We start from the raw sequence: 14,565 nt of genomic DNA, 5'->3' as shown, positions 1-14,565 counted from the left end.
GGGCCAATGCTGGTTCGATCCCTGGCATTCCATATAGTTCCTGGAGCCCTATCAAGAGTAATTTCTGAGTGTGGAGCACTGCCGTTGTGACTCCAAACTAAAGCAAACAAAAAAGCCCAATTCTCCTAATATCGTTGTTTATTCTTTCAGCTGGAAATGTGTCTCTTCATCACATTCATCCCTTTGTACAATCTGCCTTTGACCCCTGACTTCTGTCTGATGAGATGAGATCCCTCTACTTGCTGGCCATTAATTGCCTTTTTATTAATTATCCCTCCCTGGTTTCCTGTGCTTGTTGGTAAGAGGTGGAGTTGATGGAGTGGTTTTGCGTCACTAAGACCAGGGTTGTAGTTCCACTGTTTCTGCATTATTAGGGTGAGTGAGGTTGGCAATCACAAGGAACTGATATTTAGGGCTACTCAGAAAAACATTTCCTGTACAGAATTTAGGGGTGCAGATTTGGTCACTGAGGGGTGCTCAGGAGTAGTAGTGGAATTGGGTACAGAGATGATGGGCACACAGCTGCAAGTCAGGCTTGCTCTAACAGGTCTCCCAACAATGCAAGTTTGTCCTTCCTCAGCTTTGTAGGCTGGAAGTCAACAATCAGTGTGTGTGGGACCCAGATCTAAAATGCTGAGAGCTGCTCCCGAGATGACCCTAAAGGAGCTACATCATGGGTCCTTGGTGGGGCTGTGACAGTCCTCCCATGGGCCCCTCTATGGCTTCTTTGCTTTCTGCTTCCCAAGATTTCTGCTTCTTTGTGCTAATCTCTCACTGTCTGTCCATCTCCTAAGGACACTCCCTGGAGGGCCCCATACTCCATGTTCATCCCGGCTGGAAATTCTTTACTGTTTTCAAATAAGGTGGTGCCTATACTCCGAAGGAGTTGCTTTTAAAGCCTTTGAATGACACTTTATAACCCACTGCAGGCAATGAAGATCTAAATAAATTATCCTAATAATGATTATGTGATCTGCTTAAAAAGGCAGATTTTTTTTTTACTTCTGGGGCTTTGAGACTGTTGTTTATTCATTGTGCTTTAAAGAATCCTGTTGCCAAAGGGCGTCATTTTTAAACCTTACAATTTGGGACTCCAGCAAAAGCAGAATCTGATTTTACTTTGCACTCTCCTCTCTCCCAGGTCCTCAAGAGCATGGCTACTTACATAAGCCTCTTATAAGTATATTCCTTTGTAGGTTTATATGTGTGTATGTGGAGGTATTTTTTTAATGACAAATAAGCACAATTTATTTTGCTTTGTTTTGTTTTGGGGCCACTCTCAGGGGTTACTCCTGATCCTGCGCTCAGAAATTACTCCTGTCAGGCTTGGGGTACATACAGGATGCTGGGAATGAACCAGGGTCAACCACGTGCAAAGCAAATGTGCTCCCCCCAACTGTGCTATTGCTCCATCCCCTCAACATTTTTTGTTTGTTTTTGTTTATTTTTGTTTGTTTGTTACACCCAGTGTTGCTCAGGCATTACTCCCAGCTCTGTGTTTAGAAATTACTCCTGGCAGATTCAGTGACCCATATAGGATGCTGGGGATCGAACCTGGGTCAACTACATGCAAGCACTCTCCCCGCTATGCCATTGCTCCAGCCCTTCAGCACAATTTTAATTTATTTTTCTTTCTCATTGGGAGAGGGGGTCCTTCTGACCCAAGGCTGGGCTTCTGTGGGTGACAGCATCATTCTTGGATGGCCTTGGAGTGTGTGGACACTCACTGTGAGTGCCATGTGGGTAGCAGTGCTTTTTTGCAGTCTCTTTAATTCCAGAGGCCAATTGCTGCTTCTTGGTCATATATTTGGATTAAGCCTGAGCATCCCCAGTCCAGGACTGCCATAATGGAAAGGCCCAGACTCCCAGTATAAGCCCTGGGGTGTAGTGAGGGGGCCCCCAGATATATATTTGGAAATGACTAAGACTTCAGTTTCAAAAGTTCTCAGCATACCACATACACATGTTTTGTTTGGGGGCCATTCTGGCATTTCTTGGGGGCTACTCCCAGGTTTGTGCTTACTTTGGCCCTAGAGTTGCTTGGTGTGGTTAGAGGGGACCATGTGGGTTCAACCTAGGCCTCCTGCATGCAGAGTATGGGCTCAGCCTTTGGGCCACCCCCTACCCCACCCACCACTCCCCCCCACCTCACCTTAACTGGCGTAATTTTTTTTTATTATTTTGGGTTGAGATCATCATTTTGTAGTAGTCTCATGCTATCACATTGCCTGCCTAAAAGTCCTACAGGGTTACATGGCAGTGATATTAACAGTTGACAAAGGATTGGGGTGGTGGTACTGGAAAGATAGAGGGGAGGGTGCATGCCTTGCCCATCATGGCTAACCTGGGTTTGATCCCCAGCACTGTATATGGTCATCAGGTACCATCAGGAGGGATCCTTGAGTGCAGAGCCTGGAGTGATCACTGAACACAGGTCCCAAAATAAAAAAAAACAAAGGAAAGGAATAAAACCACTTCTGTGTGTCAGGTATAAACTGAGTCCCAACTTTTGCCTGAAACTTGTACATTACTAAACTTATCCATGCAATGTTTTTCTCTATATCTATATATCCATAATAAGATTTATCTTATCAGTTAGGCACAGGAAGAGATAACAGTGGAACTCTTATCTAAATAATCATAAAAGTACCCTAGAACACCAGTAGCAATGTGCTGTGGTAAATTATCTGAGTGGGTCTCAATCTCAAAAATGTCTTACTGTGGGGCACAAGAGATAGCATGGAGGTGGGGTGTTTCCCTTGCATGCAGAAGGATGGTGGTTCAAATCCCAGCATCCCCTATGGTCCCCCAAGCCTGCCAGGGGCGATTTCTGAGCATAGAGCTAGAAGTAACACCAGAGCACTGCCGGATGTGACCCAAAAACCAAAAAAAAAAAAATTTTTTTTTACTGCACAGGTTAGTTTGGTATTGGGTTGACCATGGGTAACTGAAATAGTTGAAAATGAAACTTTGGATGATGGTGGTGGGGCCACTGTCAAATTATAAAAATGTGACTGTCCCCCAGAAGAGAGAGTTTGTGAGGCTCTTGGATGTTAATTATTGTTAGATATCACTCCCAGCAAGCTCAGGGGATCGTATAGGATGCTGGGGATCAAACCCAAGTCCATCCTGGGTCGGCAGCTTGGAAGGCAAATACCCTATCACTGGGCTATCACTCTGGACCTCTGGATGTAAGTTTTGGGAGACTGAGAATACTATTGGAGAGAAAGATGGTTTTCTGAGAACCCTGATTTTGGGGAAAGGGGGCCACATTCAGTAGTGCTCAGGGGCTATTCCTGCTCTGTGCTCAGGACTGACACTTGGCCATTCTTCAGGAACCACAGATGATGCCTGGGATTCAAACTGGGGTTTGCGGAGTGCAAAGAAAGTGCTTTTTTTCTCCATCCCTCCCTTTTGTTTTAAAAATAATTTTTAGGAGCTGGAGTGATAGCACAGTGGATAGAGAGTTTGCCCTGCGCATGAGTGACCTGGGACCAACACTGGTTCCATCCTCAGCATTCCATATGGTCCCCCTAGCCTGTCAGGAGCGATCTCTAAGTACAAGTAAACTCTTAGCACTGCTAGATGTGACCACAACACCCCCCTACAAGTTCTTTTTAGTCCATACCTAGCAGTGCTCAGGGATTTCAGGAAACACTCTTGGTAGTGCTCAGGGGACCCTATGGGATGCCGGGGATCAAACCTGGGTCGACTGCATACAAGGCAACCTGCTGTACTATCTATTGCTCTTGCCTTGCTTTTTAAAATGTTTAATTTATTGTGTACAGTGCTGGGATGGAAACTCAGACCTCACAGGTGCTCGACTGCTGAGCCACAATATGCAGTCAATTTGGTCCAGTAGAGCACCTGAGAGGAACATTGTCTAGTATTTGTCTTGCTCCTTCATATTTATTACTATAACTCCTGCCAGAGATTGAACTTGGGGCACACACCATGTATAAGGCAAATGCCTTAACCACTGTGCTATTGCTCAAGACCCAAGATGATGATGATGATGATGATGATGATGATTATTTTGGCTTTTGGGCCATACCTGGTGACACTCAGGAGTTACTCCTAGCTATGCACTCAGAAATTGCTCCTGGCTTGGGGGGTGCCATATGGGATGCTGGGGGATCGAACCGTGGTCAGTCCTAGGTTAGTGCATGCAAGGCAAACTCCCTACCGCTTTCACCACCGCTCTGGCCCTATATTATTATCATTATTTTTTTTTTAATATTCTTTCTATCACTGCTTTTTGGTTTCCCCGCAGGTGGCCATAAAAGTCATTGACAAGAAGAGAGCCAAGAAGGACACTTATGTCACCAAAAATCTCCGTCGGGAGGGCCAGATCCAGCAGATGATCCGTCACCCCAACATCACTCAGCTCCTGGATATCTTAGAAACGGAGAATAGCTACTACCTGGTCATGGAGCTGTGCCCAGGCGGTAACCTCATGCACAAGATCTACGAGAAGAAGCGGCTGGAGGAAGCGGAAGCCCGAAGGTATATCAGGCAGCTCATCTCAGCCGTGGAGCACCTGCACCGTGCCGGGGTTGTGCACAGGTAAGGGCCGCACCAGACTAGGTGCTCACAGACACTGTGTGGGGGCCTCGAACAAGACTCATTCCCTGCACCAAGCTCTATAAAAAGTGCTCATTTGCAGGGCCAAAACGATAACACAGTGGGTAGGGTATTTATCTTGCATGTGGCTGACCTGGGTTTGATACCCGGGGTCCCATAGGATCCCTGAGCCTGCCGGGAGTGATTCCTGAGCACAGAGCCAGGAATAATCCTCGAGCACTGCTGACTGTGGTCCCCATATGAAACAAAACAAAAAGTACCCATTTACTTCTGCGAAGTTTTGTTCAAGGATTCAAGGTGTGGCCTTTGAAACCAGAGATCCTGGCTTGGTCTCCTGGCTTTGCCCTTTTTACTGGATGTGTGATACCTTGTGCAGGGAAGTCTATCACTCGGACCCTCTGACCTCTGTCTCTTCTGTGAACTGAGAACAGCACCAGGTCTATAGCAAGGCTGGTGTCAGGGTCCTTGAGCTCAGGGCTCAGGACAGGGTTTGGCACCCAGTGTGGGCACATAAATGCCTAATCTCTCCTTCCAGTGAAGGCTGATCCCTGTGCTTATGGTCTGAGAGTGCTTTGCCGCCTGTGCTGGGCATACAGGGGACATTGCTTGGGTTTGTCTCTTAGATGTACACACTTCTTTAATATCTATTTTATTCCATTGCATTGAATCACCTTTTGAATTGTTGCTTGTCTTGGAAAAAATGAGGTGTGTTCCTATAAGCCAAACTTGCAAGGAAATCAAACTTTATATATATAATTTTTTAAACAACTCTTTCATAGAACTAGAGGATGTCTGGTTATCATGCTGAGTGAAGTCAGTCAGGAGAGAAATAGATACAGAGTGGTTACTGCATGCAAGGCAAACACCCTTCCTGCTGTACTCCAGCCCCTTATGTATTATAGTTGGTTTTGGAGTCACCCAGTCATGCTCAGAGGCTACTCCTGACTCTGTGTTTGGGGCAGTGCTCAGGGGACCCTATGTGATGCCAGGATCAAACGCAGTTCTGCCGCATGCAGGGCAAGTGCCTTAACTCTGGTATTATCTCCTTGGACCCAGGAAATAGTTTTAAAAATAATTGCCTTCTGATAAGTCATTTGATCAGTTAAAAAGTCATTCTGTTATGATCAGTGAAAAGGAAACAACTCTTTTAGGGGTGTGGGTGGGGTGGGTTTGGGGGTCACACATAGCATCGCTCAGGGGGCTAATCCTGGCTCTGTGCTCAGGAATGATCCCTGGTGATGCTTAGAAGTAATTACACTCAGTGACAGACAGCCAGGTGAGGCTGGCTGCATGCATGGCAAGCAAGCACCTTAACCCCAGGACAGTTTCTAGTTCCTGAAAAGTAACTCTTTCCTAGAATGGAAAGACTTGCTAAGTCTTACGGTGCTGGCTTATGGGGTGTTGAGGGAGTTCCACCCAGGAGACCCCCAGACCCCATGGCACTGTTCAGGGCTTGCTATGTGCTCATGGCTTGGTACAAAATCCCACCTTATCAGGACTCTGCTGGTCAACAGGGAAAGAACACTGGGGAATCTTAAGTGACTTGCACTATCTTGAGCACTTAGCCAGGAATTTGGTGTAGCCTCCGCACATTAGCTGTGCTGTTGTTAGGAAAATAAAGGTTGGAAGTGTGCTTGGTCTAACTATAACAGAGACTAAGACCTCATGGCGGACTTAGCTGGGGTCCCCCACTTTGCTTCTATCATGGAAAAGAGAACCAGGGGGCTAGAGGCACTCTGGACTCCAACAGGTTTTCTGAATGTTTCACACTGTCCCTCTTGCTGGATGTAACATCAAGGTCTCTGTAGGCTCACAAGAGATTGGAATGAGAACCATGCATCTGGTCGACCTGGCATGAAATTCTCTACCCCCCTCTTTCTTTTTTTTTTTTTTTATCCCTGCCACATTATTATTTCTTTGAATTTTTATTTTGATCATATTGGCTTACATATCTTTCACAGTAATATTTTAGGTACATATTAACATTGAATCAGGGGAATACCCATCACCAAATTTGCCCTCCCCCCATCCCCATTCTCTTCCTGCAATCATATCTCTCCATCACCCCCCGAGCTGCTAGAGTAGGTGGTCCCCTCTTTGTCTAGCTTTCTATTATATATCTGTTTGGTCCTGGTACCCTCCCTTGTTTCCCCCTCTATTTGAGAAGCGGAGCTAGATAGTTGGAGTTATGTGGTTTTGTTTGAAGGAAAGAAAAGCAATGGTCTACCTCCCTCTTAAAGGCATTTTAACCTATTTCAGTTCCTCTCTGTCAATCACTGTCACTGTCAAAGGAGTTTAATCATGTTTGGAGAATGGAGACAGTGAGATTTTTCTTCTTGGAACTCTGCCTCCTTTCTTTCTCTCTCCTTGGAGATAGACAGTGAGGATGAAGACAAAGATCTTTTAGAGTGACAGCTGATTGGAACTGGGGGTCTTGTTGTACTCCCGTACATCATGTTGGTGAGTCCCCTGGTTCAAAGGGGATTGGAGGGCTATGGCTTGCCCTGGAAAGATTTGTTCAGAATCTTTTCATGGGTGATATTTTCAAGATGTTTTGCCTTTAAAATATTTTAGCAACACAACCTGACTCCACTGGCTAAAGACTTACCATCATGGACTTTGCTAGGAGAAATTTTTTCTGTGATGCTCTTAACATGGTGTGAGTCTCACAAATTATGTGAAGAGGGCAATTAGAACATTCCAGAACTGACTTGGGATCTTTTGATTGTCAAATAGACTAGATCCTCCAAGAGGATTGGGGAAAATTTTGGTGGCCCCATCTGGGCATTACTTTTAAAGTGGGAAAAGACTCTAGAGATTGGAGTGATAATTCAGTGGGTAGGGAACTTAATTTGTATATACCTGAGTTGGGTTTGATCCCTTGTACCCCATGTGCTTCGACATAGTGATCCCTAAGTACAGAGCCAAGAGGAAGTCGTGGGTATAACTCCAACATACATACATATGACTAGTTCTTGGGGCAGGTGATGTAACTTAGGGGAGACTACTTGCATTGCATGTATGAGGCCTTGGGTTTGATCATAAGCAACATAAACACACACACAGAAATAAAAGCTCAAAGCATTGCTCACAAGGATCAGAGATCCCTGTGAGTGATTCTTGGCTAACTGAGCTGGCTCAAGGATATGGTGCTCTTGGGCCCTATAGAATCAGGATCATCCTGCAATCCTTCTTAGAAGCCTCTCGGGCTGTACCTGCTAGTGCTTAGGGGACCATGTGGTGACAGGGATTGAACCTCAGAATTGGCCATGTGCAAAGCAAATGCCTTCACTGCTGCCCTGACTATATTCTGTATTAGGATGATGCTCAATTAGTTGATGTCATTAAAATGATGTATCTTCATTTTATTTATTTGTTTATTTATTTGTTTGTTTGTTTGTTTTGGTTTTTGGGCCACTCAGTCTTACTCCTGGCTCTGTGCACAAGGATCACTCCTAGCAGTGTTCTGGAGACCCTATGCAGTGCCAAGGATTAAACCCCAGTTTCCATGTGCAAGGCAAGTGCCTTTTTCCCGACCATGCTTTCTGGCCCCACAACTTCACACTCCACAAAAACCTTAATTTCCTGTCACATTAAATCTAAACATGTAATTAGTTACTCGGGATGATCCAAGTAGTATTTAAAGGCAGCTGATCTTTAAACCTAATGAAAATATTTCAAGTGGAAAAAAAAATTGAAAGGAAAGGAAAGGAAGTTTCTAGGAAGCAGATTTCCTTAGTTGGCAGAAGCTTCCTTTCCAGCCAGACCAGGCATAGCCTTCTGTCTTTTGCTGCCAGAGGCTTTTGCAAAATCTTAATAAAGATAGAAATGTTCTAGTTTGGGGCCAGAGCAATAGCACAGTGGTAGGGCCTTTGCCTTGTAAGCGGCTGACTCAGGACAGACTTAGGTTCAATCCCTGGTGTCCCATATGGTCCCCCAAACCAGGAGCGATTTCTGAGCTCATAACCAGGAGTAACCCCTGAGCGTCACCAGGTGTAGCTCAAAAACCAAAACCAAAAAGAAAAAAAAAAAAAAAAAAAGAGTTCCAGTTTTAGGGGCTGGAGCAATAGTACAGCAGGGAGGGCACTTGTCTTGCACTCAGCAGACTTGAGTTCAAATCCTGGCATCCCATATGGTCCTCTGAGCAGCACCAGAAACGATTCCTGAGTGTATAGCGAGGAGTAATCCCTGAGCATTACCAAGTGTGGTCCCAAACAAAACAAACAAACAAACAAATACAAAAAAGAAGTGCTCTAGTTTCGTTACTGCTCCATTTCAGGATTGCTTGAAAGAGCCCATGGAGAGACACAGAGGGCTGGAGGATGGCTCTAAGGGCTAGAGTGCAGGGTTTGATCCCGGGCACTGCATGCCATCCACTTTCTGCTGGGAGAACCCCTAAATCTGGAGCTTAGAATCATCCCTGAGCACTGCTGAATATAGCCCTAAAGCAAAAACACAAACAAGGACAACAAGAACCAAATATATATAGAAAGAGGTTTTCTTTATTTATTTATTGGGGGAGGGGGAATGAAGGTTGAGCCTAGCAGTTCTCAGGGCTTACTTCTGCACTCAAGGGACCATATGGGATGTGGGGGATCAAACCTGAGTCTGCTACATGCAAAGCCACAGAAAGTTGGATGCTTTTCCTTTATAAATTTACTCCACCAGACTCTCCAGGTAGTAGAAGCTTTGTACTTTGTATAGAGAACATTCATTAACTTTCCCTTCCCACCACCCCAAACTGATTTTGAGAGGCTAATCTGAGAGTCACCGGTCTTCCTAATGACAAAGTCCATCAAACTGTACAGACAGGACAAAACAGGGATCCCAATATGCTGTCGTCCCTAAACAGCAAGAGACACGCCCTGGGGGCCTCTGGGATTGGTGAGAGAGACACAGATCAAAGTGGTACTGGCTCTGCCCGGACTTGCAGGGTAGGTAGACTTGCACTTGTCTGCTGAGCCTATTGGGAAGGGGCCTCCTGATTGTGGGGCAATGCAGTGAGCTCAGGACCTTTCTTTGTTTTCCTGGGCAAGTAGGTAGGGTAAGAAGCTCTTTGCATAGGGCTGACCCAGCTCAGAGCTGTTTCTTTGAATGTATCTGGCTCTGGTCAGAGTTAATGCTGGAGTAGAACCTTTCTGACCACTGGTCCCATGTTCTGTTTTGGGGGTTTTGAAGTCAAACCCAGTGATGCCCAGAGATTAGTCCTGACTCAGCACTCAGGAATCACTCCTGGTAGTGCTCAAGGGACCATATAAGATGCAGGGGCTCAATGCTGGTATGGCTGTATGCAAGGTCTGTCCCATCCCACATTTTTTTCTGGAATGCTCCACATTGTCCTGGGATAGCAAGGAAAGTTTCTTCACAGTCTTCTTCCTGACTTCTCAATTTCTTGGGTCATGATTTGTAGAGCAGTATCTTTCTGGCAAATTGTGAACCTTTCTATCGTATAAGGGAAAGCATTTTTGGAGAGAGCATAGTAGGGACTTGAGAAAAATTTCATTTGGAATCAGTGAACCAGGAACATGTCTCGTAAATGACCCTTCTGTTGTTTTGTTTTGTTTGGCTTTGGGGCCACATCTGACAGTGCTCGGGGGTTACTCCTGGTTCTACACACATGATTCACTTCTGGCAGTGTTCAGGGGACCATGTGGGGTGCCGGGAATTGAACCTAGGTCAGCCACATGCAAGGCAAAGCCCCTCCTTGCTATACTATTGCTCTGGCCATGTTTTGTATGTAAGCAAATTGCCCATCCTATAAGTAAATCAAAGATTAAAACAAACAAACAAACATTCATTTCTAATATAACACAGTCTTTGCTGATAAAACCTAACCCCCCCAAATCAAAACCCAATACCCCATCCAACCAGCCAACCTAACCCTTAGTTCCCAGACTTCTGCTGCCAGAGACTCATTGCCTTGGGGAAGCAGCAGATTTTTCTGGTGCTTTGTTCATGCTTTATTACGGAAATCCATCTTGTGGTCATCTCTATAGTAACTTCTCTCCCAGACCTAATCCAGTAAGAGTTTGAGCCAACAGCCCTGAACCCCTTCTCTCCAGCCTTCTTTGAGGGCAAATGCCCTCCACTCCTGTTTGTTTATGGCCCAATTAATCATCTCTTTTAGATTTTTCTGGAGTCTCCTTTTTCACTATTGTTAGTCTGACTTGATCATCTTCTTTCCTCTTATCTCTAGCTGTTTGTTTGACCAGGGGAGGCCACTGAACACTTAGCTCTTCATTTTCTCAGCTCCTGCTAATGGCTTTCACCAATGCTCAATTCTCAAAAAATTCACCAGTCTGTGCCTTCATCATTGCTCAAAAAAAATCCCAGCTCTAGGACCTACTTTGGTCTCTCTCACCTCCCCTTTGCTCGGCCCTTCTGTTCCCCTCCTTTTCTCTGAATCTGGCTTCTCCTCTCCCTGCAGTCTCCTGGGTTTCTAAGCATCTTGAGGTCTGACCTAAGCCTTTGCTGCTGGGGTCTTCCTACACTGAGGCCCAAGAGGAAAAGAAACAGTCCCTCTCTTCTCTGGACATCTAGTTCTGTGTTTTCTGTGTATGGGGACTCACATAAGAGTGTGTTCACCATAGATGTCGGGTCTTTGTGTCTTGGTGCACAATTACTCAGGACTGGGTCCCCGCCTGCACTTGGGAACACATGCAACACACACGTTTGTTTGCGTGCACACACAACTCGTGTTCATCTGAGTGTTCACAAAGGTGACTTACTGGTACATCCCTCTGAGTGTGCATACCAGACCCACATGTTCCTCTAAACATGTAAACACATGTCCACTTGAGCGTGCACATATGTGACTTACCTCTGAGTTTTCACACACATGACTCACATGTTTCTGGCTACATGCATGACTTGTGTCCTTCTGAGCATACACATGACTCATGTCCTCAGTATGTACACACATGACTCCTGTGTCCCTCTGTGCATACATGTTTTCCTCTGAGTGTGCACATATAACTCAGTGCCTCAGAGTGTGCACACATGATTATACCTCTCTGAGCATGCACACATGTAATTCCTGTGTCTGAGTGTGCACACATGTGACTCATGTGTCCTACCGAACATGCACATGCATGTCCCTGAGAGTGCACACACGTGACTCACATAGCCCTCTAGCATGCACACACGTGACTTGTGCTCCTCCCAATGACTCATGTTTCTCTGAGCATACACACATGATTCACATGTCCCTCTGAGCATGCACACATGCAGCACACGTGTTTCTCCGAGCGCACACACACGACTCACATGTTCCTGCGTACATATATATGACTTGCCTGCACTTCTTTTTTTTCCGCCTGCACTTCTGAACACACACACACACACACATCGTCGTTCTGACCGTGTAGGCTGAGACCCATTACAAGTGTGTGTGTTCTCAAGCTCACTCGTGCCTACACTTTTGTGCCCCTCCCCGCCGCCTCGTGTCTGCCCTCCCCCACTCATTTCTGCCTTTTGCTCTTCCCTCTGAACTTCTCTGCCCCTCCCCACCAAGAAAGTGGGGTCATTATGTTTGTTTTGGCAGCAGATTCTTCCTAACATCCCTTTCCCCACTCCCCACCCCTCACCCCTCTGTCTGGTTCACTGAGGTCTGTCTCCAAACCTTGGGGATTTCCAGCTTTCGCAAAATGCCAGGAGTTTGGAAGGGGGGTGCTTGCTAGCCCCGAAGGGAGATGTTAATGGTGGCCAGCAGCCTGTTGGAGCCTGCTCTGTAGAAACAGCCTACAAAAAAGCTAGGAATGAGGACTCTGGGGCCCCTCTCGGCTTACCCTCCCCTCGTACACTCACCCAGCCTTCACATCCCTGAGCAAATAACAAGGGAAGGATCCAGAAGGTTCTGGCAGCTTCTCTGGGCTGGGCTGTCTCACGACTCCACAGTTTTACGTAGGACTTTTCTTGCTTCCCCCAAATGCTCTTAGGGACGTATCTTCTTTTTTTTTTTGGGAGGGGGCATACCCAAGTGATGCTCAGGGGTTAATCCTGGCTAATTTGCTCAGAAATCGCTCCTGGCTTGAGGGATCATAGTTCCTTCTACTTCAGGATTCAGATTAAATTTGGGGTTTCCCTTCCCTCAGTGGGAGTAATGTTACCTCTTGCAATGTGGCAGGATTCCTACTTTCCCTTCTATTGGGCAGCTCAGAGAACCGTCTTCTAAAATTACATCATTGCTTTGATCAAAGGAGAACCAGTGGGCCAATCCAACCAAACAGAAAATTAAACATTTCACAGCCAGATATTTTGCTGAGATGATGCCATCCTTTTTATATGGACCACAAAGAAGTGTTAAAAAAAAGTGCACTAGGCCGGAGAGATAGCATGGAGGTAAGGCATTTACCTTGCATACAGGATGGTGGTTTGAATCCCGGCATCCCATATGGTCCCCCAAGCCTGCCAGGAGCGATTTCTGAGCGTAGAACCTGGAGTAACTCCTGAGCACTGCCGGATGTGACCCAAAAAACCAATAAGTAAATAAATAAATAAAAGTGCACTGGTGGTGGATCTGGAAGATAGTACAACAAGGAGGGCACTTGCCTTGCACGTGGCTGATGGGGGGGGGGGGTGTTAAATCTCTGACATTCATATGGCTCCTCGAGCCCTGCCAGGAGTGATTCTCGAATGCACAATTAGGAGTGTCTCCTGAACATCTTCAGGTGTGGCCAAAAAAGAAAAAAGAAAAAAGAGGAAGTGCCTGTTAGAGTCCTCATAAAGTCTCCTGTTGTTGGGCACAATTTCATTTCTTTCATATTTTACAACAAAGAATTTGCCAGAGAAGACACCCAAGGGAACCCGGTGTCTTCACTTTGATAATTGGGCATTTTACTTCACTTTGATAATTTCTAGGATTCTGATCTCATATCACCAGGACTTGGGAGAACATGCTATATAATTCAGAGTGGTTAATTTATAGAGATCCTAATAAATTTTGGGGGGAGGTTCTTGGGGCTCTACCAGTGATTTTAGCTTTGTCTTCTGTTTTTCCCTTCCTCTCTCTGCTCTGCTCCCTCCTCTCCTTCCCACTTCCCTTCCCTCTGTCTCTCCCTCCCTGCCCTTCTTTCCTCCCTTCCATCCTTCCATCCTTCTCTTTCCCTCTCTTCTTTCTCTCCCATCCTTCCTCCTTCTCTCCCCACTCTGCAAATCTGTTTTTTTATTTCACCATCCCACAAACATGGGGCCCTTTGTGTATTCTCACCCAGCCCAGGCAGTGCCTGTCTTGTTGGATGTATCTTGCCATCTTCTGGCCCCAGTCCTAATTCCTTTCAATTCTCAGCGCTATGCCTGTTTCTTCTGGAAATTTATTTCCCTTTCTTCTGCCCTCCATCCTCTTTTCTCCTCTGATGCCTTTGTCTGGTGTCTTTTTTGTTTCTTGTTCTCCCCCCACCCAGCAGCCACTGATTAGATTATTTCATAAATATTTCCTTATCAGTTGTGTGAGTCTGAGCAGAAATCTTGATGGGTTCCTTGCCAGTGGCTTCAAGACAGTTGGTCTCATGTGGGATCAGTCTATGAACTGAAATCTCTGGGGTTTTCTTGGAATGGGGCCAAGTCCATGCCTCTCTCACCACTATCCCTATACTTGCCATCTTCCAGGCAGGAAAATGTCCTAGCTCCACACTAAATTCCAAAAGAAAATGACAGCCGTCAAATCTTCCCAGGTTGCCTGGCCTATGCTGATCCCTCTGGGTTCTTCTTAGAATGGGTGGGGGTAAAATCCCCTTTCTTCATGAACTACAGCAGTTCAGTGCCATGCCCTGTACCCTCCTACAAAAATAGCCCAGCTCCACAATTTAACCCTAACAAATTGTCAAGCCACCAAATTTTCAGATCTGTAGACACTGGACTATGCAACTACACATGCATACGTGGACATGCAACACCCCAGGATTTTATAGTAGTGTCAGCCCACAGGATTACAGTAAATCCAATGAGAAAATTGCATAGAAGACCACCAAGCTCAGTGAGCCT

The 14,565-nt window shown here is 45.8% G+C and overlaps 1 protein-coding gene across 1 annotated transcript in view; it reads left to right on the top strand.

Annotated features, from left to right (window-relative positions):
* HUNK (hormonally up-regulated Neu-associated kinase) overlaps positions 1-14,565 on the top strand; it is a 113,346-nt gene that overhangs the window by 49,473 nt on the left and 49,308 nt on the right. The window contains exon 2 of the mRNA XM_049785770.1: positions 4,274-4,566. Within this exon, the coding sequence (XP_049641727.1) occupies positions 4,274-4,566 (293 nt within the window). The remainder of the gene's footprint in view (positions 1-4,273; positions 4,567-14,565) is intronic.

Source organism: Suncus etruscus, chromosome 13 (assembly GCF_024139225.1).
Source record: "Suncus etruscus isolate mSunEtr1 chromosome 13, mSunEtr1.pri.cur, whole genome shotgun sequence".
Taxonomy (NCBI): Eukaryota; Metazoa; Chordata; class Mammalia; order Eulipotyphla; family Soricidae; genus Suncus; species Suncus etruscus.
The sequence above is the reverse complement of the archived record's forward strand: the minus strand, read 5'-3'. Positions and strand labels throughout refer to the sequence as shown.